The sequence below is a fragment of the Notolabrus celidotus genome, chromosome 10 (assembly GCF_009762535.1).
Source record: "Notolabrus celidotus isolate fNotCel1 chromosome 10, fNotCel1.pri, whole genome shotgun sequence".
NCBI lineage: Eukaryota > Metazoa > Chordata > Actinopteri > Labriformes > Labridae > Notolabrus > Notolabrus celidotus.
In genome coordinates this window covers 23469306-23497104 of record NC_048281.1, presented here as the reverse complement: position 1 = coordinate 23497104, position 27799 = coordinate 23469306, and the positions used below count along the sequence as shown (strand labels likewise).

Sequence of the window (27799 nt, the reverse complement as noted above, 5' to 3'; positions counted from 1 at the left end):
TGCAGCGCGTATAGTGTTCTGCGTTTTCTGCAGGAGGTTTCGAGCCGTTATCTCCCATAGCTGTCAAACATCGGCGAGTGGAACTGGGATGAAAGACTGTGGGAAGCAGGTGAGATTCACTTTGTGCGGGTACTGAATGGAGAGGAGCAGCCGGGCAACTTGAAAGAGTACAAGAGGAAGGCAGAGACTGGGAGATGTAAGTCTAAGTGTGTATGTGTGTGTGTGTGTATGTGTGTGCGTCAGACTGAATGCTCGAGTAATTCCTGTCACAGGAAATCAGGTCACAGAAGCTGCTCACTGCTTCTACTGCAAAACACTGCCAGAACGACTGCTCCAACATCTACCCGAGTAACACAAGCTGCACAATGTTTGCAAAGATTTCAATGCTGCCACTAAATAAGTCATCAAACACTGCCCGCCTGTACACACACAGATAACACACACACTCTCACCTCTGTTGCCCTTGCTGGCAGAGTAGTTTTGTATTTTCGGTACGGGTTAACACAATGACTATCCCGTTAACACTTTACCCGTGACACCCGGACCTCACAGCAGTAGATCTGACAGGAAAATGTCATGCTTTTCCATCCGAATGTCAGGAAGCATTAACAGCTCCCGAGAAATCTTGCAATCTGTGCCCGAGGGATAGACTTGTAACATGCTATCTGCTGTGTCAGAGGGTGGGACATGCTGGAACACTGGGGCGAAAGGTAATACAAGGCCTCTGTGTGAGACATCATGCTGGAGGGCTGCAACTCAAGAGACTGAGTAATGGGTTAGAGCCGTGTCCTGATGGTTCCAAATACTCAGAGATACAGCAAAGGAAGAAGAGGTGATAACTGTAGAGTATTTTTATTATTTATTGCATCAATTGGGATCTGTCAAAAGCAATAATACAGCTAAAACTTGCAAAATTTGGAGCGCTGTTGGTCGAGCGATCTAATACAGAGGCTATAGTCATCGTTGCAGCAGTCACAGGCTCGACTCCTTGCCTTGACCATTTGCTGCATGACTTACCCCGCTCTCTGCTCCCAGCATTCCATGTCTGTCTTCAGCTGTCCTATCCAATAACAGGAGAAAATGCCCAATAAATAATTAAAAAAAACAAATTGTTCTTTTTAAATACTGATAAAGAAATATTTTTGTCTTAAGGACACAAGGAATGTATGGAAGAGGATTTTTTTTTTTATTATCTGAGATTAAAGTCAGAATTCCGACTAAACATTCTGACTTTTTTCTCAGAATTCTGACTTTTTTATCCCTGAATGTCAGAAAAAAAGAAACTCAGAACTCTAAGAAAAAGTCTGAATTCTGACTTTAATCCTTGGATTCTGACTTTAAAAGACAACATTGACCCGTCCTTCCACCCACCTTTATGGGGAATGTAAGATCTATCTACGATAAGGTGGACAAGCTAACCCAGCACCAGAGCGAATACTGGCAGAGTAGCATCATGCTAACAGAGCTAACACCGGATGCCACATTCAATCAATCAATCAAGCTTTATTTATATAGCACCTTTCATACAAATAAAATGCAACCCAAAGTGCTTTACAGCGATTGAAAACAAGAAAGAAGCAGAAATGAAACAATGCTAAGACATTTTAGTGGAAGATAATAATAATGATAATAATAAAACTAATAAAAATACAAATTAAAAATAAGAACAACTTAAAAATAAAATAAAATAGAGACCAATGCACACCAAAATAAAATATGTGTAATTAAAATAAGTTAAAGCATCAAAATTAAGAAATAAAAATAGTTAAAATAAATAGATTTAAAAGGTAAGGATAAGAGTTGAAAAATAAAACTAAGGCTGAAAAATATCAATAAAACTGAGTAGATAAATAAAATTAAATAAATGAATGAATAAATACATAAAAATAGAATAAGATAACAGTTAAAATTACTAAAATAATTGGAAAGATTTCACCTGCTGTGGGTGGACAGGATACAGGAGAGCAAGACTGAACTAACTGGTGAGGAAGGCCAGCTCAGTCCTGGACCCTGTGGTGGTGGTGGCTGACAGGAGAATTTTGGCCAAGCTGTAGTCTTTGATTAACATTTTTTTTCCTATATATATTCTTGTTGAAATTCTTGTACTGTACACCTCTTTGTTTGCTGCTGTAACTCCATGAATTTCCCCGTTGTGGGACGAATAAAGGAGTATCTTATCTTATCTTATCTTAATCTCAGAATTCTGACTTTCATCCCAGAATTTTGACTTTTTTCTTAGAGTTCTGACTGTAATCCTTGAATTCTGACTTTAATCTCATAGTTTTGACTTTAATCTCAGAATTTTGACTTTAATCCCAGAATTCTGACTTTTTTCTCAGAATCATTACTTTCTTCATGGAATTCGGATTTTTTTTTCTGTGGCACTAATGCTCTTCCGTAGGCATGATAAAACAAACACACACACCAATTTATTTTTTTGGTAGGTTTACTCAATCTAAAAGTTTTCGATAATATACAGTTATAAATCTATGCCTGATGTGATGTAGTGTTGGTTAATGAGTTGTTATGAATTAAAGCTCACACTGTACTGAAATCTGTAATTTTCATTATCAAACTGTCATTATATCAGTTTTTGCCCCACAGAAGATGACACTTGTCCTTCTCTTCAACACAGCTGTCACTCTACAATCAAGCCCCCCACCCATCACCACCACCACCACCACCAAGCATCAATCAATACTGCGATTCTGCTACCATCATGACTATTATGGTTACCACCCAGAGGGTGCGCATATGCTTGCATGCAATCTCTTCGACTGACGCTGATAATGTGGGACGTCTGATGCAGGAAATGTTCCCAATTACGGCACAGCCAAAGGCAGTTTGTGAGTTTGGGGTTGATGCATTATATATGAAAGGAGAGCTCTTTGGATTAATAATTCATGGCATGAGATTTATTTACACAAATAAATATTTACCAGCCAAATTTTAAATTTGGAATTCCATTTGCATGCATTATGAATTGATTAATGTTGCTACAGTAATACAGATGTGAAAGGCTTGTGTACACCTTGGGTACTGGCTTGCACATCTGCTCTTGTAGCCACACGTTCTCACATGTGGTAAATCTGGACTGAGTTAATTAGAATAACGTGAAAAAACTCTCTCTCTCTCTCTCTCTCTCTCTCTCTCTCTCTCTCTCTCTCTCTCTCTCTCTCTCTCTCTCTCTCTCTCTCTCTCTCTCTAGGTGAATCCTCTACCTCTCCATTAACCGGATTACCATGCCTTCCTTACATCTTCCTTTTCCCTGCATATTTACGTTCACTTTGTTGTATTTAGGCCAGCACTGCTTTACGTTGTATTGTTTTTCTCCACGCTGTCCTTCCATCCAAAAATACAGTGAATGTTATAATGCATTATGTGCATTGTTAGAAATAATACTGCACAGTGCTGTGGTTATTTAGGAGGAATGCCTACTTGTGTGTGTGTCCCCATTTGCTGCTAAGAACTGTCATTGCTTTGGTTGATTATGCTACAGACGAAACAAAGTGTTGTTTGTTGACGTTCCAGATTCAAAAAAATATGAATCAGACTTTTTTAAGACTGTAATTATTACCATAATGTTTATGTCCCTCTGCCTCCACAAGCCTACCTACACACTGCAGTATTGTCAGCATCTGTTTCACTGCATAGCTCCAATCACATGTTTGTTGTTTAGGCGGATTAGTTCAAACAACTGTTAGAAAGTGTTATAAGTTGGATTTGAAATGAGCAGCCATGCAGTAATGAGGGCGTTGACAGACGGTCTATTTGATGAGTTACACTCTGGTGGATGTTTGCTCAAATCTGAGGAAGGAAGGGATGAAAAAGTGCAAGAAGTAAATGAAAGAATTAAATATTTATGACCAAATGGAACTGAAGTTGTAGTCTAAAAACTAAACAAATATCCTGAGGCCATGAACACACAAACAACATTTGATGTTGTCGTTTTTTCATTACTTGTTCTACATATTTAATCAAATGTCTGTGAGATTCTCTGACTTATAGCATGTCATGCTAGTTTTCTTGCCATGCTGTTGATGTTTTGCAGCAGCTGTTGTTCAGACTGGTTGTTTGCAGTGAGATTAAAAAGCAGAATTTGAGTAACTAGCATGAGCACAGAAAATGAACTACAAAAATAGCAAACAAAACAAACAAAACATTTGATTTAAAATGTAATGCACAGCACTGATGAGCCAAAACCATAGACAGTAAAAAAAAAGTGGACGTAGTACCTGTGACTTCACCCATCTGTTCCTGAAGCGCTGCTTTAAAGCCATATTGGAAATGCTGAACTCAACCTAACTTCGCCCGAGCTAGTGTAAGGCAAAGAGGTGGGCCTGTAGCCTTTCCACTAACAGAAACAGTGTTCCCGCCTGTCAATCAAGTCAGCTGTGCCTCTCATAATGGAAATCTCATAATCTTAATATCTTCTAAATTGCCGCGTTATGAAAAAAATCACCCCCGTACGTACAGTGTGTGCCATTCAAGAAATTAGTTATTCAGGCCTAAACCGTGTTTTGAACCAGGCTGTAAACATGTTTATTAATGCTGCAAATATTGTCTTTTTTGAATTGGTGTGTATGTGGTTTCCGGTGTTTCTGCAGCAAGCCTCAAGCGGACGCTCAATGAACTGCATTTTTAACACTCCTGCATCGGCTTCATATTTTAAGAACTCATCAACTAAGGAAGAGTTAAAGAAATAAGAGACACTACTCAAATAGAAGCTTTGATGCTTATCACAGACATGAGTATTGCTTCAGATGACATTTCAGAGCAACACTCAGACTGACTGTGCACAGAGTAAGGTTTCCAGCTCTCCATTGCACGCAGTTTACTTTGCGTACACGGTTAAAATCATCCATGCAAAGATAACAAACAGCATATATGAATATATATTCTGGATGCTTGTAAGTTACAGTTAAATCAAAATGATCAAAGTTGATGAACTTCTATGTTTATTTTGTTTCCTCTATCCTTATTCAAGTGTAGTCCGTCAGTGTTAGAGTATGAATTATCAGCCTCGTGTTTTTCAAAGAGTTGGATGAACTTTGTTAAAAGGTGATTGCTTATATGACGCAGGGATCAAACATTTCACCTTGCTTTCTATAGGAGGGGGGGGTTTAACAGGAATGTTGCACAAGAGATCCTACGGCGGAGTGTAAATGTAGGAGAAGACATTTCATGTGTATGAAGAAGCAGCCTGAGAGGAAAGAGAGGAGCTGGAGCTGAAGCTGGAGCGCAGGCGCAACCAAATATCTGAGAGCAAACACACAGTTTAAGCAAAAGCAGAGCAAATCCAACACAAACACTGGCTTTTTGAGTGTGATGGCAGGGTTTTGAGAGAATGTATGACAAATACGAGAACAAAACCAGTAAGTCGTGGTCGGGTCTTACTGTAAAATATAGATAGAGAAATAACACACTTAAAAAAATAACAAATACAGTGTTCTTAAACTGACAGAGCTAAGTAAATCTCTTAATAGAATCTGGGATTTACCCTTAAGTATGGATTATATTGTAATCCAACCACTTTCCCCGTTAAACAGCAGCTCATTCTGGGTTTGAAGTGAACCACAGGGATTACTATTTAATATTCATAATGCTGGTGAACAGCCTAGCAGCACTGCTGGTCAATTCCACAGTGGATCATTGCCTGCAAGGAGGAAGACTTCAGTGCTTCTACTGCAGAGTACAAGAACTCCACTAAATACCACCAAGGTTCATGTGTGTTTAGAAAGTTCACACACACAGTATTAAATTGATGTTAGGTTGAGACAGATTATGGTTGGACTTATAGCAACAAGCCTTTACACAATATAAATTCATGATAACAAACAACTGCTAGCTTATAAATGAATGAAAACATAATAATGCAATATTTATTTCACTGCAGTCTTTGTTCTAAAGCTTCATCTCCAGCTGGAGTCTGCCACAGCGCTAAATCAGTGGTGGAAAAATCAGAGAGTTGCTCTATCACAGCTGTTAACAAGCAAAGTGATTCTTTCAACAGCTCACACACACACACACTGATGAACAGACATGGCTGCAGAGGGACATATTTCCCCTCCAGACACACAACAGGCTGTCGCCCGTGCTCCATTTCATTTCAACGGAGTAAGTACGAGCTTGCGATACTTGTGAATGCCACTGCTGCAAAGTGACACCAAGTTCCAACAGTCCAACAGTCAGTGTTTACTGTGAATGTACCTCCATCCATCCATCCATCCATTTTCTTCCACTTATCCGGGGTGGGGTCGCGGGGGTAGCAGTCCAAGCAAATTGACCCAGACATCCCTCTCCCCGGCGACACTTTCCAGCTCCTCCTGGGGAATCCCGAGGCGTTCCCAGACCAGGCGGGAGATATAATCCCTCCACCGCGTTCTGGGTCTACCCCGGGGCCTTCTCCCAGTTGGACGTGCCCGGAACACCTCTAAAGGGAGGCGTCCGGGAGGCATCCTTATCAGATGCCCGAACCACCTCAGCTGACTCCTTTCGACGCGGAGGAGCAGCGGCTCTACTCCGAGCTCCCTCCGGATGTCCGAGCTCCTGACCCTATCTCTAAGGCCGAGCACAGACACCCTTCGCAGAAGACTCATTTCAGCCGCTTGTATCCGCGATCTTATCCTTTCGGTCATGACCCACAGCTCATGACCATGGGTGAGGGTTGGAACGTAAACGACTGGTAAATCGAAAGCTTTACCTTCCGGCTCAGCTCCCTCTTCACCACAATGGTCCGATACAACGTCCGCATCACTGCTGACGCCGCACCAATCCGCCTGTGGATCTCACGCTCCATTTTACCCTCACTCGCGAACAAGACCCCGAGATACTTAAACTCCCCCACTTGGAGCAAAGTCTCACTCCCCACCGAGAGAGAGCAATCCACCGTTTTCCGGCAGAGAACCATGGCCTCAGACTTGGAGGTGCTAACTCTCATCCCGGCCGCTTCGCATTCAGCTGCAAACCGCCCCAATGCCCGCTGGAGGTCCCCGCTCGAGGAAGCCAACAGAACCACATCGTCTGCAAAAAGCAGAGATGAGATTCCAAGCTCCCCGAACTGGAGACCCTCCTCCCCCCGGCCACCAGACGCTCGCCATCCAGCTCCCCCTCCGGGTCTGGCTCCAGGGGGGTGCCCTGGTCTCCCTCTTCCGGGCCAGGTAGCTCTCATCCCAAATTGCCGTTTCATGAAGGTTTTTTGAATCGCTCTTAGTCTGGCCCCTCCCCCGGGACCAATTTGCCTTGGGAGACCCTACCAGGGGCGGATGCCCCCGACAACACAGCTCCCGGGTTCACCGAGACACACAAACCCCTCCACCACGTTAAGGTGGCGATTCTTGGAGGAGCATGTACCTCATCTCTATAAACATATCAGCTGTATTGTGAATCAAATACTGTGAACTGATGTTTCCTGTTTATCTTCCTTGTTTCGTTTCTGTTTAAAGATATTACAAAACTTCATAATTTTCTTAAACTGAAGTGTGACCACCACACATGTACTACGACCAGATGTAGGTGCTTGGTGGAAAGACAGGCCAGCATCATTAGCAAATCATAAGTATGTATCCTCAACAGAAAATCAATCAAGTTTTTTCCAGGGAAATTGTCATTGACTAAATGATACTAAAGAATCAATCTGCTCTGACACTACTTGCCAATCACCTGTGCTCAGTATTACTCCATTACAACCATTCAACTAAATACAAACTCAGATGTGGTTAAGAGGAGGAGTTGGTTTTTCAGAATACACTTTCACATTTTTCACTACACGAAATTTTTACTTTTCTCATGATTTTCACTTCAGAAGCAAAATTTCCACTTTATTCAGGATTTTTGGCAGAGATTAAAAAGGTTCATCTTTTTCGTGATTTTTGCCTCAAAAGACTGATTTCTGTTCATGATTTTTACATTGTAAGTGTAATTTTCACTTTTTTCCAATTTTTTGTTTATGAAGCAACATTTTTAAAAAAAAAATTCTGGATTTTCGCCTCAGAAGAAAATTTGTAACTTTTTTACATAATATACGTGTCCGAAGAAAAATGTTAACTTTGTTGTAAAATTTTCTTTTTTCATGATTTTCACATTAGCTGTAAAATTCCACTTTTTCCATGATCATTGTGTCCAAAGGCGAGTTTTCACTCTTTTCATTTTAGTGTCAGAAGAAAAAAATTCACTTTTTTCATGTTTTTCAAATCAGATGCAAAATATTCAAAATAAAAATATTTCTGTCAAAATTTAAGAGATGGACCTTTCATTAAAAAAAAAACTTGTCTACTTCCTGACTGATGACTGTAGATATGTCCAACAGCAATAAAGGTGAGTTTTTACCCCTGAAAACTGTACACCTTTTACAGTTCATGTATGTATTAACCAGTTGTTAAAATGCTATGGTTTTTCACATAAAAGTAGCAGCAGTTGCTGGTCACACATTAGGGGGGGGGCAAAGTGGTGAGTGAAAACAGGCTTGGAGGGAAAGACACACCTGCAGCAGAGCTAGTGGGGCTCTGCTGCAGGTGTGGGACACTTTTTAATGAATCAATCAATCAATCTGGGATCGGTAAACTAAAAAACCAATACAGATAATCAGCTAAATGCAGAATAACAGCCTTCAATAATTGGCCAGGCCGATAATTGGTCAACCTTTAATTAGAAGCTCCCTCATCGAGTCGTTAGCTTAGACCAGCTTAGACCGTGTTATAAAACAACGACTGAAAGGTTGAGGACAGACAGGAAACATGTACGTCATCTTTAAAAGGGCAGACTGCTACAAATTAGAACACCCTAGTACTGATAAACTCATTATCACTGCTGACTATGGAGAGACAAAAAGGACACTGAGGAGTCGAGCAAGAGGAGCAGAGCCACTAGACAATTGACATTACTGAGTATATAAAAAAGGCAGTAAGAGACAGAGAAGATGTATAATTATTAATAACTTATGAACCAGTTTAACTATGTTTCAGCTCCTCAGTCTCCAGTCATCAGTCTCAACATCACTAAAACTGAAGGAGAGTGCTTCTTTTTGCCTTTGTCTAACCTTTACCACTCTCTCCCTCAGCGTCCAGCTCTAAGCAGCTGGCACAATGGACAACATGGGAGCATAAAGAATAGCTGCAATCAATAACCAGACGAACAAAAGAGCGCGGTCCCGCGTGTGAGAAGCTCTGGACTAAAGCGGCACTTGGCACAGACGCGGCGCCCGCCTGTTACCTTCTCCGGCTCTCGGCTGACTAAGAGTGAAAAGCATGACCGCTGCCTGACACACACACTGTATTAGTGACTCACAGTGAGATAACAGACTCGAGCACAGTTGGACCTAACTGCAAACCCACATAACCATTCTGCTTATGTGATCATGCTACGCTCACAGCTGCTCAAATTCAAGCACCAATATTGCCTTAAATGCCTGCTGTGTGTGAGAGCCGGAGCAAAAATACACCTTTGAACGTGAACAATGAGGGACAGAAGTAGATGAAGAAAAGTTAGAGTAGGAGGAAAACTACATAAATATTAATCTGATAATAATGAGGGTTGAGTCTGTATCACGTAGAAGTTGTGGCTAGTTTTGAAACATCCGTGTTTACAGTGAATTGAAATGTGAGATTTCTTGTTATCTCCACCATCTGGCTGTAGAGTGTCATTAAACAAACAGACACCAAGGAAAAAACAGAGAGTACATGGACAATTAGTCACAGCATCAGTGACAATTCTATTTCACGCAATCTCTGTTTTACTTAGATGTCCTAAAAAAAACAAACAAACAAACATAGTGAGGAAGTGTAATGACTCTTTAAAGCAGGGAACAGTCTTGAGAACCTTCTAATGCCATCTAACTGTTGTGAATTCCTGAGACGAGCTGTGTTTGGCCAATAACAGCTCTAATAGGAGCAGACAACAGCACAGTCATTTTGTTGTTCTCCATGATGTGATTCTGTGTGTCGGTGTGATGTCTGAAATGATGTTGGAAAGCTGCTGCAGGAATGAAAAGAGAGACAAAAAGTCTCTGCCTCTGAAGTACTACCAGGAGAGTGTTTTTATTCTTCAGTACTTGGGTTGTTTTTCACCAAATTATCACATGATGTTGTCCAAAGTAAAGCGCTGTGACTAACGATGAGATCATGTTGATTTGTTGGGGGCGATTACAATTGCACATTCTTTTTTTTTGGCTGTGTTTTCAGACACAATGCTCTAAAAAAAAAAGTCTTTGTAGCTAATGTATGTCTGCCATCTGTGATGGAAGAAAGCTTTGTCCAGACTTCATTTTGGACATCACTGCATTGAAACAGAGGGAGTTAGATCCTGTCTCAGTCTGTAATTACCAAGCAGCAACCTCCAGTGTGAAAATGTGAAGCACATGCAGAAGTGCTAAAAACTGCAGTTCATTGAGTGTCCGCTTGAGACTGGCTGCAGAAACACCAGAAACCACATACACACCTATTCAAAACAGACAATCTTTGCAGCAATAATATACGTGTTTACAGCCTGGTTCAAAAAACAAGTAAGGTCTGAATAGCTAGTTTCATTATCGGCACACACTGTACAGGGGGGATTTTTTTTTTATAACCAAGCGGCAACCTCCGGTCTAAAAATATGAGTCAATGCGGAAGTGTTAGAAGCTGCAGTTCATCAAGCATCCACTTGAGGCTGGCTCTGGAAGTACCAGAAGTCACATACACATGAATGGGGAAAAGACGATCTTTGCAGCGTTAATAAACATGTTTACAGCCTGGTACAAAAGTGTAGAGTGTAGTCTGAATAGCTAATTTCTCGACGTCCTCTCACTGTGAGGGGGGTGAATTTTTTTCTAATTCTGCAATTTCAAAGATATTGAGATTACTAGTCTTCCAATGAGAGGCACAGCTGCCTGTGGGAACACTGCAGCTGTTGGCTAGGAGGCTCAAAGCCCGCCTCTTTACGTCACACTGGCTCGACAGCAGCAATATGGCTGCCGCAGCCGATTGGTCTCAAAACAGCTCTTCAGAAACAGATGGGTGACGTCACGGATAATACATACATATTTTTTTACAGTCTATGTTTATAACTCATTATTTTTGAGGATATTAAACTTGTGAGTTTTGCCTAAATAAGGGCATGCCTGGCCTGATTGACAGGCGGGCACCCCATAGCTGTTAGCGAAAAGGCTAAAGGCCCGCCTCTTTACCTCACACTAGCTCGGGCAAAGTTAGGTTGAGTTCAGCATTTCCAATATGGCACCCACTAACGATTCAAAACAGCACTTCAGGAACAGATGGGTGACGTCACGGATACTACGTCAACAGTTAGTAACATTAAGATAATTAAGTCAAGTATTGACCAAGTTGATAACAACTGCATGCTTGTCTGTCCAACTGCTTTGTATAAAGCAGGGTACATAACAAAGACTTTGGGCCTGATTTCCCCCTTTTAACAAAAGTCAGCAAAAGCCCAATTTTATGATGGCGTCAAAGATTATCTATCCTGATGTTCCTGTGGTGTGAGGTATGTTAAAGGGATAATTTAGTTTTTTTGAAGTGGTTTTTTTTTTTGGTATTATGTCACTAGTGATTGTACTAGCCACAACGGATGCTGGTCAGCTCTGCCCCTTTAACCCTCCTGTTATGTTCGTTTCTCAGGAACAGCAATAATGTACCTGGGTCAACTTGACCCAGAGCATATCTAATTATCCAAAAGTGTCAGAACCAAAAAAATCCCAACACAATTTTTTTTAAATCTCATCATTAACTCCATTACTAACCATTTGAATCAATATTTAGTGCAATTGTGTTCTTTAATTCTCAGAGATCATGGTTCAATGAGGATAACTCACTCATTTTTCATGTGTGTGTTCGTGATTGGGGTGAAATATGTCACACAGTTGCAAAGAAACAATTAGTATTTGACACTTCTGACTCCCTTTAGCCTCCGCTTTGACTGCAAGTTGACCCACGCACAGTATCTATGTAATATAAACATGCAGGGGGGGTTGCAAATATGTTAAATGAACCATTTTTATTTTATATGTTGATTACGCTAATTAAGCCAAGCAGAAGAAGTGTCATACCAAAACAATACTTTAACAATTTTTATTTTATTTTTGAACTTTGAAAAGGGTCAATCTGACCCTGAACATAACAGGAGATGAATTAATGAGAAACTCTGCAGATGAGCTCCTCTGTGTTTTATCCGCAAATAGTGCAAAAACAAACAGGATTTCTGGTGGCAAAGGGAAGTGCTGAAAAAGTACCAAAAGCTACACCTAGGCCGAGATGTGTGCGTGAATTGGAGTCTTTCAAAATGGCTAAATTACATGGCAGAACTGACCCTGTCTGCTGATAACTGTAGCCTAGCTTGAGTACTGTTTCTCCCTGGAGCTTCTCACTAAAAGGGACCCAGCTGACTGGCATCCGTAGTGGCTAGTACAAATACTAGTGACATAAAACTCATACAACCCCAATTCATAAAACACTGAAATACCCCTTGAAGAGGGATTTTGCCATCCCTGAATGAGGAACAATCAGCTAGTAAGCTGACAGAAGAAGGAAGCACAACAAACACAGCCATGACAACAATGGTAAACCACAAGCGTAAAATAAGATTGACATCAGAAACGGAAGCTGAACTTCTTCATTTGTGGCTCCAACATGAGTATTTATACAACTCATCCTGTAAAATATACCAAAATCAAACTGACAAGGAGAAGAGCTGAACAGAAACTGCTACCAAAATAGATGTGTTAGGTAGCTAAGCAGCTAGTTGCATTAAGACAACCACACCATGTTTGTTCACTCTAAAGTCACGTTTGTAATTTTGCAAGATTTCCAGTATGAGAGTTGGTTGTGAGCGGATGGATGGAATCTGTTAATGTGCAGTGTCCAGTGCTGGCCGTACTGTTGCACTCTACATATTAGAAGAACAGAGTTGTTAAATATGACATTATTTGTTGTAGTATGTGAGGTCTCTCACTTTCTCACAATCTTTTATAAAGTTTAAAAAGGAGTACAAGTGTGGGCTAGGATTAAGTTGCAAAAATTCCAAAGTCTGTGGTTGACATCAGCTCAACAGTGATATAGAAGAAGGCCGAAACATACACCTAATAAACAAACAGGACCAAAGACTGACGTGTGGTTCAGACAGTCAATTCAATGTGCTAAACTCATATCACCCACATGAAGACAAAAACTTCTTAAAAAGTAAATTCCTGCACTGAAAAGTGAGATTAAGACACAGCAAAAGAGTAGTAACAACCCTGTTTCATTGTAGCTCATGAAGTAAACCATCGTCCTCCACACAGTCTGTGTTTGTATGTTCAAATGAGAGTGTGTTTGTGTACAAGTCCAACAGTTCTGTCCACAGATAAACAACTGACACCACGAGGAGACACAAATACTGTATGCTGACTTCAGCAGGGTGTAAATACAGTCTATGGTGTAAACATGACTCATGATGTCGCTAAGCAACGCCTCCTCCTTAGCAGCAGTTTTATGGACAGGGAACTGAAGGATGAGTAAAACTTCACTCACTGTTTAGAAGCATCCTGGGCCGTGAGTGGAAAGTAAGCTTGGACTTCTAACAAAGAAAAAACAACTTAAGTCGTGTTTGGAATGGAAGAAGAGTCATTAGGGCGTGCGTGGCTCTACACTACTGACCCACTTGTGCCTCCAAACATGCACCAGAGAGCTGGCAGTCATTCACTTAGTGGAGCTTTAAACTGATGTAAACCATGCCAGCACGGCTTTATATTGTCTGCTGAGCCTTGTATTATCCACTCTGATTTGTCCTCAAGACCTAATCCACCTAGATAGGCTGTTGTGTTTGTAAACAGAGACATGGGATGACCCACACTAATAGTTGAAACCAGGTGAGTATGTAAACAATCTCAATGAGGACTCAGGAAACTATTCAAACTCTTTACAGTGTGACATTACTCCAGATTTCTCAGGACATAAACATGCTGTGTATGTTGCATGATTTTTGGACTTTACTCTTCAACTTGTAATACAGCTGATAGAAAGAATAACAGATACTCTGGCAGCTAACTGGCTAAATGCAGGCCTGCTTGTCATACCTAAAGTCTCTAAAAGTAGTATGGGAGGTAGAACCTTCAGTTATCAGGCCCCTTTAATTTGGAATCATCTACCAGTCAGGGTCCGGGTTGCAGACACCCTCTCTACTTTTAAGATTAGGCTAAAATCTTTCCTTTTTGATAAAGCTTACAGTTAGAGCTGGCTCAGGCTTGGATCAGCTCTTAGTTATGCTGCCATAGGCTTAAACTGCCGGGGGAACTGGCGCACTGACACACTCCTATATCACCTCCTTGTTATTATCTATTTACTTTAACTCTACCTGTCCCATTGAAAGTTACTAACCATAGACCTTTCTCAAGTCCCTGAGTTCCCTTGTCTTGTAGGTTCCTCTGAGCTGCCGTAGGCGTCCTGCTGCTACGTACGTTCCAGACTCCAGCTGGTATGGACGTGCTGGACTCCAGCGGCAACAGCTAATACAACTGGTCTCATCACTATCATGTCTTTCTCTCTCTCTTATTCTCCTCTATCCCTCTTTCCAACCCCAACTCAGTCGAGGCAGATGGCTGTCTAACATGAGTCTGGTTCTGCTCGAGGTTTCTGCCTGTTACAGGGAAGTTTGTCCTCGCCGCTGTAACTTGCTAAATACCGCAAGGTGCAATCATGCTCATGGTGGATTAAGATAAGATAAGACTGACTCTTATCCTGTCTTGGTGTTGGGTCTCTGTTAATAATTGAACATAGAGTACGGTCTAGACCTGCTCTGTTTGTAAAAACATCTTGAGATAACGTTTGTTGTGATTTGGCGCTATACAAATAAAGATTGATTGATAAATGTAAAGTCTGGTGTAGATAAAGCTTGTTGCATATTCTCCTTAGAACCAGTCATGCAGTATTTCTGACACTATGTGTCACTGAAGGCCAAAATACTTGATACCCTGCAGAACACACACCTTGGAGTGAGTGCTCTGCTCAACAACAAAGTGGCCTTGATGGTACACAGTGAAAATATGTAAAATCAGCCACCATAATTCACCTCCACTGTGAGACTGGGTACAGTCCAGATGAAATGATAGCCCTGCTAATGGATTATGATTTTTAAATCAAGCCAAAAAGTTGATCCTTTGATCCATAGTGTAATCTGTTTCCCCGTCCTGGATGCCGGCCAATGAACAAAGACACTGAGCTGACGACTTTGTATTGGCTGTGCATAGTGACCTCTTGCCCCTACTCCCAAACTCAGTTTTTTTTGTCCCTTAGGGGTCACTGCAGGTCAGCTTCATCATTAATCACACAGTCAAATGAACGGCACTGGCTTTGCCGATGAAGTCACAACAGGGTGGTGCTGTGTGGAGGAAGACCACCCTACATCTGAGGAGCCAGGTCTGCACCTTGTGTTGGAGAAGCTCCCTCTCCGCTGAAATGTTCTTTCTCAGCTCAAAGGGAGCTGTTCAGCAGCTGACCCTGTGCTTTGACATTTCCCCCCGTAAACCAGAACACTATCACATGATGACTGAGCGCTCCAGAAACACCATGTTGCTTGACAGCACAACTACAAGATAGTGTTTCTCTCTCCGACACACATTCAAAACAGATTCCTGTTGTAGTACGGCTACAAATAGAGACAACCTACACACTTACAATCATTCTCCTCGTAGTGAGGATATCTCACAACACATTGAAATCAGCCTTGTACAATCAGCTGTTCATTCCCAGGCAGAAACGCACACATTCTTCCACACTAAGCATCTCATGGTATATTTAGCCCCCGCGACAACTGCACGGCACATCTGCCTTTCCTTTCATTTCCAGTGACACGCCGGGAGCCCTGCATGCACATTAGAACACATGCCCCCTCACTTTATATCCCTCTCACATGTTGACAAGAAGAATGAAAACAACTACTACGCTTTCCACCGTTCTGAAAGGCAGCCGTCACTTTGATACGAAGAAGAGAGAGAGCGAGAAAAAGAAGCTTACCGGTGAGAGTCCGTGCACAGGAGACAACCAGGCTACGAGGAGAGAGAAATGTGTCTGCTAGACGAAAACCCAACGAGGGACGCCTCCCCGTGCTCCGCCACCAAATCAATTTCACACTCTCTCACCTCCCCGCCGCTGTGATGTCATTCATTCATCCGTTTCCCCCCCGTAGCCATGGCAACTCTGCCGCTTGGAGCAGTTAATTCTTTTACATCTGTCTTTCTCTCTCCCTTTATTTTTCTGTCCTCCCCCTTTCCAGACCCGAGAGGACCCAGCCCACTTACTCCATATGAGGGGGTACAGTAACACCCCCAGCCAGACAAACTCCCTCCTCCCAACCCCCTTTTCACTACTATCCCATCACAGGGTTGGTGTAAAAAAATGAGTAGGAGGGTGCTAAACATAAAAAGAGGGAGGCGCCTGGATTCACCTCATGTGGCGTGCACGCCCTGAAGAGTTTGTGGTCATACAGGCAGACTTTTGTCAAGACAGACAAAGACAACAGGGGGACAGGGGAGACACAACAGAGGCTGAATGGGTGCACCTGAAGAATCTCTTGTTGGGACGTGAGCCACACTTGTCTCTACAGTTGTAGTGTGAAGTGATGAATAGTTAATGACTGCCAGCATCATTACGACTCCGCCTCAGCGCTAATAATCCTCATGTTGACCTTGGAAAAGGGGGAGGAAAATCTGGTCACTAAGGGACAACTCAAACAAAGACACACACTTACACGCACAGACACCCTGTCTGAACTGAAGCCGCCTCCTTTACACAATCTAGAGACGCCTCTCCCCCCAGCAGTCCTCAATTCTGATCCCAGCAAGCCCTCCTCCACTGGCTTAAGATGTTCATCACTGCCGTATTAAAACCATTTCAGCCTCCACTCACACCACTCAACTACCTGCTGTTTTCATATCCAAAATCTCCCTTCTGCATCTCTCCTATCACCGTCTTTCCTCTCCACCTGCAGGGATGAAATAACCACTGACAGATTTTCACACACATTGAGGAAGATGGGCGGATCCAAAATGGGTAACAAGAAGACAAATCATATTATTAAAACAATTTATGAAATTACCAAGTAAATCAAGAAAAATAGAGGGGTGTATCTCTGGAAAAAAAGACAAGGATCTCCCCTCTGTCACACCTCTTCACACATCATCTGATTTTTAATTAGCTTCCAGCGCTTTCTCCTGGAAAATCTCTCCATCTGTCTGCATCAATCCCATGCCTGTCATCCCTAATCTCTCTGTTGCTTCTCGCATAGGCTAATTAATGATGGGCTTACCCATCCAACAATAAAGTAACAGGTTTTTGCTTCCCAGCCTGGCTTCCATGTGTAGGCAGTCAAGATTGATGTGTTCTGACATTGTAGACTACAGAGAGAGGTTGTCTAATTGATTTTTTAAATCTCTACAAGAAGCCTCTTTACATGATATGAAAGCCACATTTAAGTCAATTATTACACTTTGTACACTTCACATACACTGGGAGTTATGTATTCCATGCTGTCATAATAGAAGCAGTGTGAGTCACGGACAACATTGTTGGCAGTGAAAGGCAGAGACGCACGTTTCTGCCACTGACGTCTACTCTACGATGGTACAGACTGAACCACAATTATGATGCAACATCTCTACGTTATCATGTTGTGATTATGACAAATGTTCCATAAGTAATGGTTGATGTTGAAACATTTGACAGCCAAAGCTAGGGCCGCACAAACTGCTCAATTCATTCTAGTGACGTAGGCACACAATAATTAGCCCTGCGCATTTATCCCTATAGAAAAATATGCACTTTTAAATACAACAGTAAAAACTGAGCCGTTAGTATCAAAACACAATGAGCTACTAACATTCAATGCAAAAGGAAATAAAGCTTGAATGACCTTGTCATTGTCCCTGTCGTTGCATCCTACTTCCATTTTCCATGTTGAAATGAGCATGGCGCATTTGGACTAAACACATTTGAAGTTGTAAGTTATTATGGCTAGTTTCACTTGTCGTTTTCCTTTCTCCGCTAGAGCCCGTTATTACCATCATGGCCAATTAAAGTCATTTCAACCGTCTCCACGACGTTATAATCACAGGTGAGTTTATGCTGCATTCATGTGCTCTCGGACACATCGGAAAGAACAAGGCTGTTTTCAAAACCGCCTACTATACTAGCAGTACGTACTGATTTGGCCAAAATTCAGTATGTAGTAAGTAGAAATTCAGTGACGTCTGGCCCACCGTACTGCAACACAGATTGAACAGAACAGTCGCACTACATACTAAATTCAAACGCAGTATTTAGTAGGCAGTACCTACTGTGAAACAACTACTAGAATGTCAACGCTATCCCTCCTACCCAGATTTCCTCTTAGCCCCCCAACTAGTGATGTGCGGATCGATACTGAAATATCGATACTTCCGATACCAGATCTTTATGCTCCAAAATTGATTCTCAAATCAAAATATCGATACTTTTGATACTTCAATCAATTGAGGCAATGTATATCATTAACAGGAACACAGTGGAAAGTAACTCAACCATTGAGATCTTGTCTAAATGATACGCGGTTGGTGGGAACTACTAGTTCTAGTTCTTAATAATGAAACAATAATTTATTGTAATTGTTTTACTGTTTTTGTGTGTGTTTAAAACACAATTTTCACATATTTTGTATGATTGTGTCCTCTGTTTGGCTTTTCTGTTGTTGTATTAGCTCGGCTATATCGTAAATGAGGCCGCTACCACGATATACTTACGAGTTTAAGATAAACAAATAAATAACTCAGAAATACACTACTTTTTTTAGATTTACCAGACACAATAGGTGTATTTGCACAAAGTATCGGTATCAGATCGGTATTGCCGATACCAGCCTGAATTTTACTCAGTATCGGATTGGAAAGGAAATCGGTGGTATCGAACATCACTACCCCCAACACAGATCGGCGTGTGCAGTCATTATAATGCTGGGCTCATAACCAATCGGAGGACATAGTAGGGGCGCCCCTTAACCAATCAGGACAGAGGATTGGAGATTAGCTATGATTGGTCCGTCATAACGGGAACAAGGGGAAGAATAACATTGCTTGATACAAAGGCAGAGATTTCGCCATAGTCTCAAATTACTCCACTTGCCGATGAGTACCTATGGGTATTATGAGCTTTTCTCCAAACCCAGCAGAATAAAGCAAACTATATATACACCATTCCTACCAACAGCAGCTTTAATGTTAAAACCTATTGAAAGTCTGATGGTGCGCCACCATTCGCCCTACTGCTGCAACGGGGAGGATAGCCACGATCAAAGTGCAGTAAAATATTTAATCCAAACACACTATATCAACATCTGTAATCACGGATTAATAAAATCAACAAATACCATTTACTCTTGATCAAGTGGTCGGCGATCCATCTTACCTTGTTTGGATCCTTCACTCTCAGGTAAACAGCCTCAACGTGTATGCTCCTTACTGCTGGGAATTTAGGCTCTTTTTGGTGATCCAGATAATTTAGCTCGGCTCTGGGAATCCTGCTTTTTCGACTCTCAAACGGCTCTTCTTTATATTACGGTTCATGTAAAACAGCTGGCTTTTAGAGCCGAGTCGTTCGTGTTCGAGAGTTGTTCCTGCGGTGAAGTCGGACAAACTTGAAAATGACGTCGTTAAAGGAATATGTCGTCTTTTAAATTGACTTAAATTAAATATAAAATGATTTTAATGAAATTTAAAATAACGCAAAAACTCAAGGATTAACGGCGCTTGTCCAGGTCTGGTTATAATGTTGCTGCCGGTGACTTGAAATTGTTAGCTAGTTGGCAGGTGCAGTGGTATAATCCGTCCCCCCTTACCCCCAGCTCATGGTTTAGTCCATTGAAAATGAGCGGGAACAATGACGTGAAATATAGTAAACCGAAGGCCGCCTAAATTCAGCAAATCTAACTGTCTCAATGCAACTGCAGCATAATAAATCAAAAAAGCTAAAAATTAGTTACAGCAAATGGAGAGGAGGAAAGAGGAACAAGGCCTACTTCGGAGTGATGAAATGAACAAGGTGGTACCAGCTAGCCAATAAGGTACAGTTGTTTTACTTATACACAGTGGTGGACAAAGTACATAGCTTCATTACTGAAGTCAAAGTATAGATACTTCATGTCAAATATTACTCCAATATAAGTGAAAGTTGCTTTGTCAGATTATAACTTGAGTTAAAGTACTGGGGTACTTGCTTTTAAAAATACTTAAGTATTCAAAGTACTTTTTAAAATATCTCAAAATGTTGTTTTTTTCACAGTATATCAGTGCAGTCAAAAATACATAGGAGTACATTCAGTTACATTATGTTTATTTAGAAACCATTACTTGAAATCTCTAAAAACTATTAACGCAACTAAGTCACTCCAAGCACAGACAACTTAGTTTGAAATGTTCATCTGGAATGAAACAAATGTTACGTAGCTCAACACACTTTCTCAGGTTGGACAGTGAATTTTTGTATGTTTTGGCAGAGTGGGAAACAGGGAGAACATTTCAAACAATACGTATCATTCTTCATTTCAAAAACCTCTAACGCGGTTTGAAGATATGACCATGGGTGCTCAGGTGGAGAATTATAGCCATCATTACCAACTCTATATGAACTGCCTGATCTGAGTGAAATCTGCTCTGTGTTTGCTCCACGTTCAACCGTGGAGACGCACGATATACAGGTATGACTAAACCACTGAGACAAACAGAACTACACAAACACATTTTACTGTCTTCTGGATCAGATTTCAGAAAAGAGAAGGAAATTCATGAGCTGACTTCAAAGCAAAAGTAGTGAGTAACTAGAGCATTGATAGAAATGTATTGGAGTAAAAAGTACAATAATTGTCTTCTGATTGTAGTGGAGTAAAAGTGATAAATTACCCCCCAAAAATAATATTCAAGTAAAGTACAGTTACTCAAAAATTGTACTTAAGTACAGTACTCTAGTACTCTAGTAAATTTACTTTGTTACTGTCCACCACTGGTTATACATGTGTCTTATTTCGTTGTGGTTGAATCAGTGTATTTTGTACCTATTTTGTTGGCCTCTAAGTGAACCTGTGCTGCTGTAAACCCCTAATGGGTAGTTGAAATGTTGGTGAATATATAAGTTCATACAATGTGGTGTTGTAAGTCGATCTAGCCTTGAATCTTGTTGTACATTTTCTGCTGCTGGTTAATTGGTCTAGTGATGGCGAGATGAAGCTTCGTGAAGCATTGAGGCTTTCCATCCAATTGGTTCACTCAAGGGCTGAAGCTTCATGGTGCTCCATTTGCTCTATTGTACTATCAAGTGGACAATACATGTAAAATAAGCACAGTGATTCATAATCATTCAGAACCCAATAAACACCTCACCTTTGAATAAAACCAGAAACAGTGAAAAACACAGTTCTTGATAAGCAAATCTAATGCGTCTGAAGTAATGTTAGATTTAGCTTCCCTTATTAGGAAGTCAAATCAAAATGTTTCCACACAGGGGAAATCCTCCTCTTTCTAGCTGGCTCCATCTTACTTGTCCTTCTCTCCTCACTCTCCTAAATCTTCAAACTATCTCTCTCTGTCTCTCTAAACTCTCCAAACTATCTCCAAACTATATAAACTCTATCCAAACTCTGCACTGACCGCAACTCTCCATCAAAAACCCACATTTTGAATGGAGCCTGAGGGGTTTATATTGCTGTCAAACCTCGCAGCAAAGTCTGAACCACTTCCCAAAGCAGTCACGTGGTACAGCCGGGCAGCGAGGCTTCGGACGTCATCATTTTTGGCTCCTTCCCTCGATATGTGCTTCACGGAAACGCCCCCTCCATTACTCGACACGCGCTTCAAAGCTTCGGCACATCTCTAACATCACTACTTGAATCTTGTTGTACATTTTCTGCCTCTTGTTAATTGGTCCACTTATCATGTCAGTGGTTGGTGTTGACACACACAATTATAAAATGTTTTTTTTAAGTCTTGTGAGTTACATAACCTTACGTACTGGTGTGCAACATTTGTGTACCTTCTGTGTAATTGTGACTGTGTGACTGTTCATACCCAGCATACAGCAATCTGCTATCACTTTCCACAATCTGGAAACCCTACTTTGATATGAACTCTAAGTAGTAGACAATCTGGTCTTCACTGAAGCTGCAACTTTTTGTGTGTTGCATGGGGAATATAATTAACATATTTTATCTCGAACAGTAAAGTTGTCTTCTGATGCAGCCGCCCCACTAAATAAGAGCCAAATAATGAATGTATTCTTGTTAGTTTGTTGGATTTGCTCTGGCCTGGTTGTTATTCATACTGCAACACACTTCTCTATTTCACCACACAGTTACACTGACGCATGTACACTGTTGTACTCTAGTTGACTTCCTCTACTCTGGAATCAGGTCAATTGGCAAATACGAAGGATGAGTGGAGGTGGAAGATGAAGACGGAGACAGAATACAGAAAGAGAGGTGGGAGAGATACACGGCTGAAGCTTTGTTAAATCCTGGAATTGAGGCACTGGAGGTATGTAATTACCTGAGTAGAAGTCGAAATCACATACATAGAAATACACACATACATACACACACACACACATGAGAAGGCAACCTGTAATCCAAAGAAATGCTCTCAGTATAGAGATGATGCTCAACCCTCACTTCAGAACTCTTATCTACACTTTCAGAAATGAGCAGAGAGCATGTTGAGGCTGACTGACAGCAGTTTATATCCTCTTCCTCCTCTTCCCCTTTGCCTCTCATCTTAACCCTGACCTCTTTTTCTTCTGCACAGTATCCCACTATCTCTCTCTCTCTTCTTGTCTTTTTCTCATGTGTTTTCCTCATGCTCTCTACTTCTTGCCTCAACCTTTTACCAATCTCTCAGTGGCTACGTTTACATGAGACTTTTAATTCCTCTTTAATTCTGAATAAAAATTAAATCCTCTTTAAAAAGATTAAAAAATGACCTTGTAAACACCTAATTCCGAATGAAAATCACCATTCCAAATTAAACTTAAATCCGAAGTAAGTGGCTGGTTTATTCTGATTTTAAATCAGAAATTGAATAATTCCTCTATCATGTATACGTTCATTCCGCTTTAAATTAATTCGGGTCATTCTGTGTATGCTCGTTCTCTTGTTCTGTCGCAGTGACGAACATATTCCGCGCTGGCAGCCATATATTCCAGGATGGCCGCCCGAAGCAAGTGTTGGACTCGAGCCGAGACTATTTACTACACTCCTCAGCTGACAAAAGTGAATGTGTCGAGCTGCTTATTCAAAACTATAATCAAAATCAAAGCGAAAATTGTACTCATTGTGTGGTCTTCCATGTTGTAACTGAAAATAAAAGAAGCAGGAACTGGAGTCTGTTTTCTCCCGGTAGACGTAAATACGTTACGCCCGCCCCTGTCCAATCAGAACCCTTCCCAACCCCCAGACCTTAAGCGGAATTGAATAAAGACGATTAAACGTGTTTTCCTTGTAAACCTCAATTTGGAATTACTATTAGTGATGGCGAGATGAAGCTTCTTGAAGCATTGAGGCTTTCCATCCAATTGGTTCACTCATGGGCCGAAGCTCCATGGTGCTTCATTTGCTCTACTGCGCCATCAAGTGGACAATAAATGTAAAATAAGCGCAGTGATTATAATGACACCATGGCTGTTTCCGAAACGGCCTGCTACATACTACTTACTAATGTAGTAGGCAGTAGGTATTGCCTACTACATACTGCATTTGAATTTAGTATGTAGTATGACTGTTCTGTCCGATCTGTCATGCAGCATGCTGAGCCAGACTTCGCTGGATTTCCGGTTTCGGAAAGCGGAAGTAAACAACGGCGAAGCCGATAAATAAAAAGCTTATTTAGCATCCATTTATGATTTAAAAAGTTAGGAAGTGGTTTATATGTAATTTGATAACTTTCACAGCACCCAAAAACGGATTTCCTCCCGTCAAAAAATGAGGAAAAAGAAAAAGCAGAACGAGTGCTGTGCATTATGGGAAACAGTACGCGAGGAAGACTGGTCCGATGCATACTGAGATATTTTCCCAAATCAGTAGACATCCGGGGAGTTTTGGCATACTGCAGATTTTGCTCTTGTTCACATACTACTTACTACATACTGAATTTTGGACATATCAGTACGTACTGCTAGTATAGTTGGCGATTTCGGAAACAGCCCATCCCTTTGGTGTGTGAAGCTTTTAATTGAATAAGTGAATGGTGTTTGTGATGCCAATACATAAATAATGACCTTCCAATATGGTGTCTGTCTTTATGATACAATGGCCAGGTCAAAAGGGAAAGTGGAAACAAATTGGGGATAAGGTTGTGACTGTGTGCTGCCCCTTATATTTTGAATTGCGCACCAAACCCGCAAACAGGTTCCTGAAAGTCACGTGGTACAGACGGCTCGTGAGGCTTCGAACGTCACCACATACGTCATCAACACAAGCCTCGATACGCGCTTCACAGAAATCTTCCTGGATTACTCGGCACACGCTTCGAAGCCTCTAAACGGGGCGACACATCACTACTTACTATTTCCATGTAAACGCGAAAGAGAATACTTTAATTCTGAATTATTTAATTCTGAATGATTAATTCCAAATTGAAAAAACATCATGTAACCGTGGCCATTGTGAGGTGTCTGTGGGAGATTAGCTTGATAGTTGTACATGTGAGAGTATCATAACATTGTCAGGAGGAGGGCATCATGCTCCATTAACTGCTGACCTAATTTGATTAGGGTTGAGTGTGAGTGATGACATGTTTGAATTTAAGCACATAAACATCACAGCCAGATGATATCTTTCATCTCTGCATAAACTCCCCCCGGCATCTCGCATAGATCAAAGCAGTGTTTTTTAAAGGGAATGCTTAACCACTCCTGTTTAGATCATTTGCATGGCTCTGCAGATGGGCTCATACTCAGCACTCTAATATACACTATCTAGCTGCAGGCTATGAGAACCTGGTAGGTGGACAAGTGTTCGTGTGCAATGGGGAGGGTCCATGTGTGTATGTGCATTTGTGTTTGTGTGTGTTAGAAGCTTCACAGTGATGGGAGCAGTCACGCGGTTAAATTTAATGCACCTGCCCTCACACACATTCCAGAAATGGGAAAGCACCATCTGCCTCCCGCGCTATCTCTGTCCCCTCTTCTCTACCTTTATTTCCCTCCCACCTCTTCCCAAGTAAGACCTTTAACATCTTCGGCAGTCATGTCACACAAACTAGTGATTTCAGCTCCTACTCCTACACACTAAATTACCTTCATAACATTGGAGCACCTGTACCTACAGAGAGCCCTTTTTCAGTATCTGCAAACACAAATCCCAGCACTTTTTCCTCTAATGCACATCTCTGCCATCCGAGTTTAAACAGGCGACAGATCATACATGTTGCCATCCGCATATACACACATGGCTGAGGCAAGCCCTGGCAAGCCCAGACTCTGACCCTGACATTGATGTCCCCCACAGACATGGTGTCCAATAATAGCGCTGGAAGAGAAACAAAGTCTACAAGGCCACCAGTCACATGCCAGCGGAGGCAAGCCTGCATTAATGTGAGGAAGTCTTCTATAGAAAGAAGAGGATCACATGAGGAACATTCCCCCCCCCTCCTCCCGCCCCTCCCTCCTCTGACAAAGACTGGTATCATATAGGGCTTAGTCAACCTTTGTGTCAGCCAGTGCACCTGTTTGGTATTGAACCCATGCAGTCTGCCCTGCTTTGATGATATTGTTTCATCAGATGGGGGGAAAATCTCAGACCAAAGGTTTGGACTTAATCTTAGCCTGCTGGAAGTGTTCCACTCCCAAATAACATGCTGCTGCTGCTGCTGCCAGCAGTGCTGCCCGCCACCTGTCATTAGCTTTAGCTGCTGTTTGTGTCAGCCAACTGCCCAGTCCCTTGGGCTGCACTTAGGAGAATAGTCTGGAATTTCATCCCCATCTCAGGATTGCTTTTCAAACACCTGAGATAAAAGATAAAAGACGATAAAAAAAAAAGGTGATAAGAAAGGCTGGGGATCAAGATTAATCCACTTTTATTTGCCTATGCAATATTCAGTTACATATAATGCAGTGTCTTGAAGTTACAGTTTATCCCATTGTTTGCCTGAATCACCCATAGACTGTTTAATTAATGGACGTAGTATCCGTGACGTCACCCATCTGTTTGTGAACGCTGTTTTGAAACCAATCATCGGCGGGAGCCATATTGGAAATGCTGAACTCAACCAAACTAAGTGTGAGGTAAAGAGGCGGGCTTTGAGCCTCCTAGCCAACAGCTACAGTGTTCCCGCCTGTCAGTCAAGTCAGTCTTGTCCTTAAAGGGCAAAACCATAGACTGTGGCCGTTTTTTTAAACAGCCTGCTACACACTAACTACGAACGTAATAGGAAGTAGGTACTGCATACTGCGTTTGAATTGAGTATGTAGTATGACTGTTCTGTTCAATCTGTTCTGCAGGATGCTGAGCCAGACGTCACTGAATTTCCGGTTTCAGGAAGCGGAAGTAAACAGCGGCTGAGCGGATAGCGAAACTGCTTCTTTAGCATCACTTATGATTTAAAAAGTTAAGAAGTGGTTTAATTGCAATTTATTAATTTTCACAGCACCTAAAAACGAAGTATAAAGTATAAAGAAAAGGCGGAACAAGCACTGTGCATTGTGGGAAACGGTATGTGAGGGAGAATGGTCCGCTGCATACTGTTAAATTTTCCTGAATCAGTACGACACCTGGGTAGCTTTGGCATACTGCAGATTTTGCTCTTTTTCACATACTACATACTGAAATTTAGCCAAATCAGTATGTACTGCTAGTATAGTAGGCGGTTTTGAAAACAGTCTGTATAAATAATGGCCATTGTATCCGTGACGTCACCCGCCTGTTCCTGAGCGCTGTTTTGAAGCCAATCATCGGTGGGGGCCATATTGGTAATGCTGAACTCAACCAAACTTAGTGTAAGGTAAAAAGGCGGGCTTTGAGCCTCCTTGCCAACAGCTATATGTTCCTGCCTGTCAATCAAGTCAGCCATGTCCTTATTTGGGCAAAAACTTGTAATCTTAATATCTTCTGAACCGTTGCGTTAGAAATAAATTCACCCCCGTACAGTGTGTGCCGATAGAGAAATGAGCTATTCAGACCTTCAACGTTTTTAAACCAGGCTGTAAACATGTTTCTTAATGCCACAAAGATCATCTTTTTTGAATTGGTGTCTATGTGGTTTCCGGTGTTTCTGCAGCCAGCCTCAAACGGACGCTCAGTGAACTGCAGTTTACAACACTTCCGCATGGGCTTCATATTCCGAGACCGGAGGATGACGCTTGGGATCGCCATACTCATTCTTTATTGGAATGTTGCATCATGAGTAAAGTAGTCAGCTTGTTTTTAGGTATGAAGAGTGTTTGAAAAAAAGACCATGCAGTGCTGTTTTTTTAATGTGAGAATGATTTTTTTTTTTCTTAACACTGCAAATTGAGTACCGTTGCTGTTGGCTGGAAATAAACACATTGTTTACAGTGTAATATAACATTTGGCCGATCTCTGCGTATCACGTTTGACGTTATTAACTCAGATTAATCAACTGTAATTTATTGCAGGCTTAAACACAATGCTTTTGTCTCATGTTCAGTTGCATCGCCCATATAGTTATTGCACATCTCCCATCATAACGAGAGACATGTCATAAATTCACCAATCATTAATTGGCACATATTGGTGTGGATTACAATTTGCTCTAATCAGATTTGTGTTTGAAACAAATCTGGTCTTTCCCAGATGAGTGGTAACC

At 41.5% G+C, this 27799-nt stretch overlaps 2 protein-coding genes across 8 annotated transcripts in view; one reads left to right on the top strand and one right to left on the bottom strand.

Annotated features, from left to right (window-relative positions):
* The window catches only part of myo16 (myosin XVI), a 149958-nt gene that overhangs the window by 119876 nt on the left and 2283 nt on the right, over positions 1-27799 (bottom strand). The window contains exon 1 of one of the 6 annotated variants that reach the window (XM_034693376.1): positions 19401-19738. The exons of 2 other annotated variants lie outside the window; for them this stretch is intronic. Coding sequence is in view for 1 of the 4 variants with exons in the window: in XM_034693374.1 (XP_034549265.1) it covers positions 16525-16612 (88 nt within the window). In the remaining 3 variants the exon portion in view is untranslated. Of the gene's footprint in view, positions 1-15980; positions 16252-16524; positions 16613-19400; positions 19739-27799 lie in introns of those variants that run through there. 3 more of the 6 variants (XM_034693374.1, XM_034693378.1, XM_034693377.1) reach the window with 3 other exon arrangements.
* The window catches only part of LOC117819877 (transmembrane protein FAM155A), a 182632-nt gene continuing 174724 nt past the window's right edge, over positions 19892-27799 (top strand). For both annotated transcript variants that reach the window (XM_034693383.1, XM_034693382.1), the window contains exon 1: positions 19892-20055. The gene's annotated coding sequence lies outside the window, so the exon portion shown is untranslated. The remainder of the gene's footprint in view (positions 20056-27799) is intronic.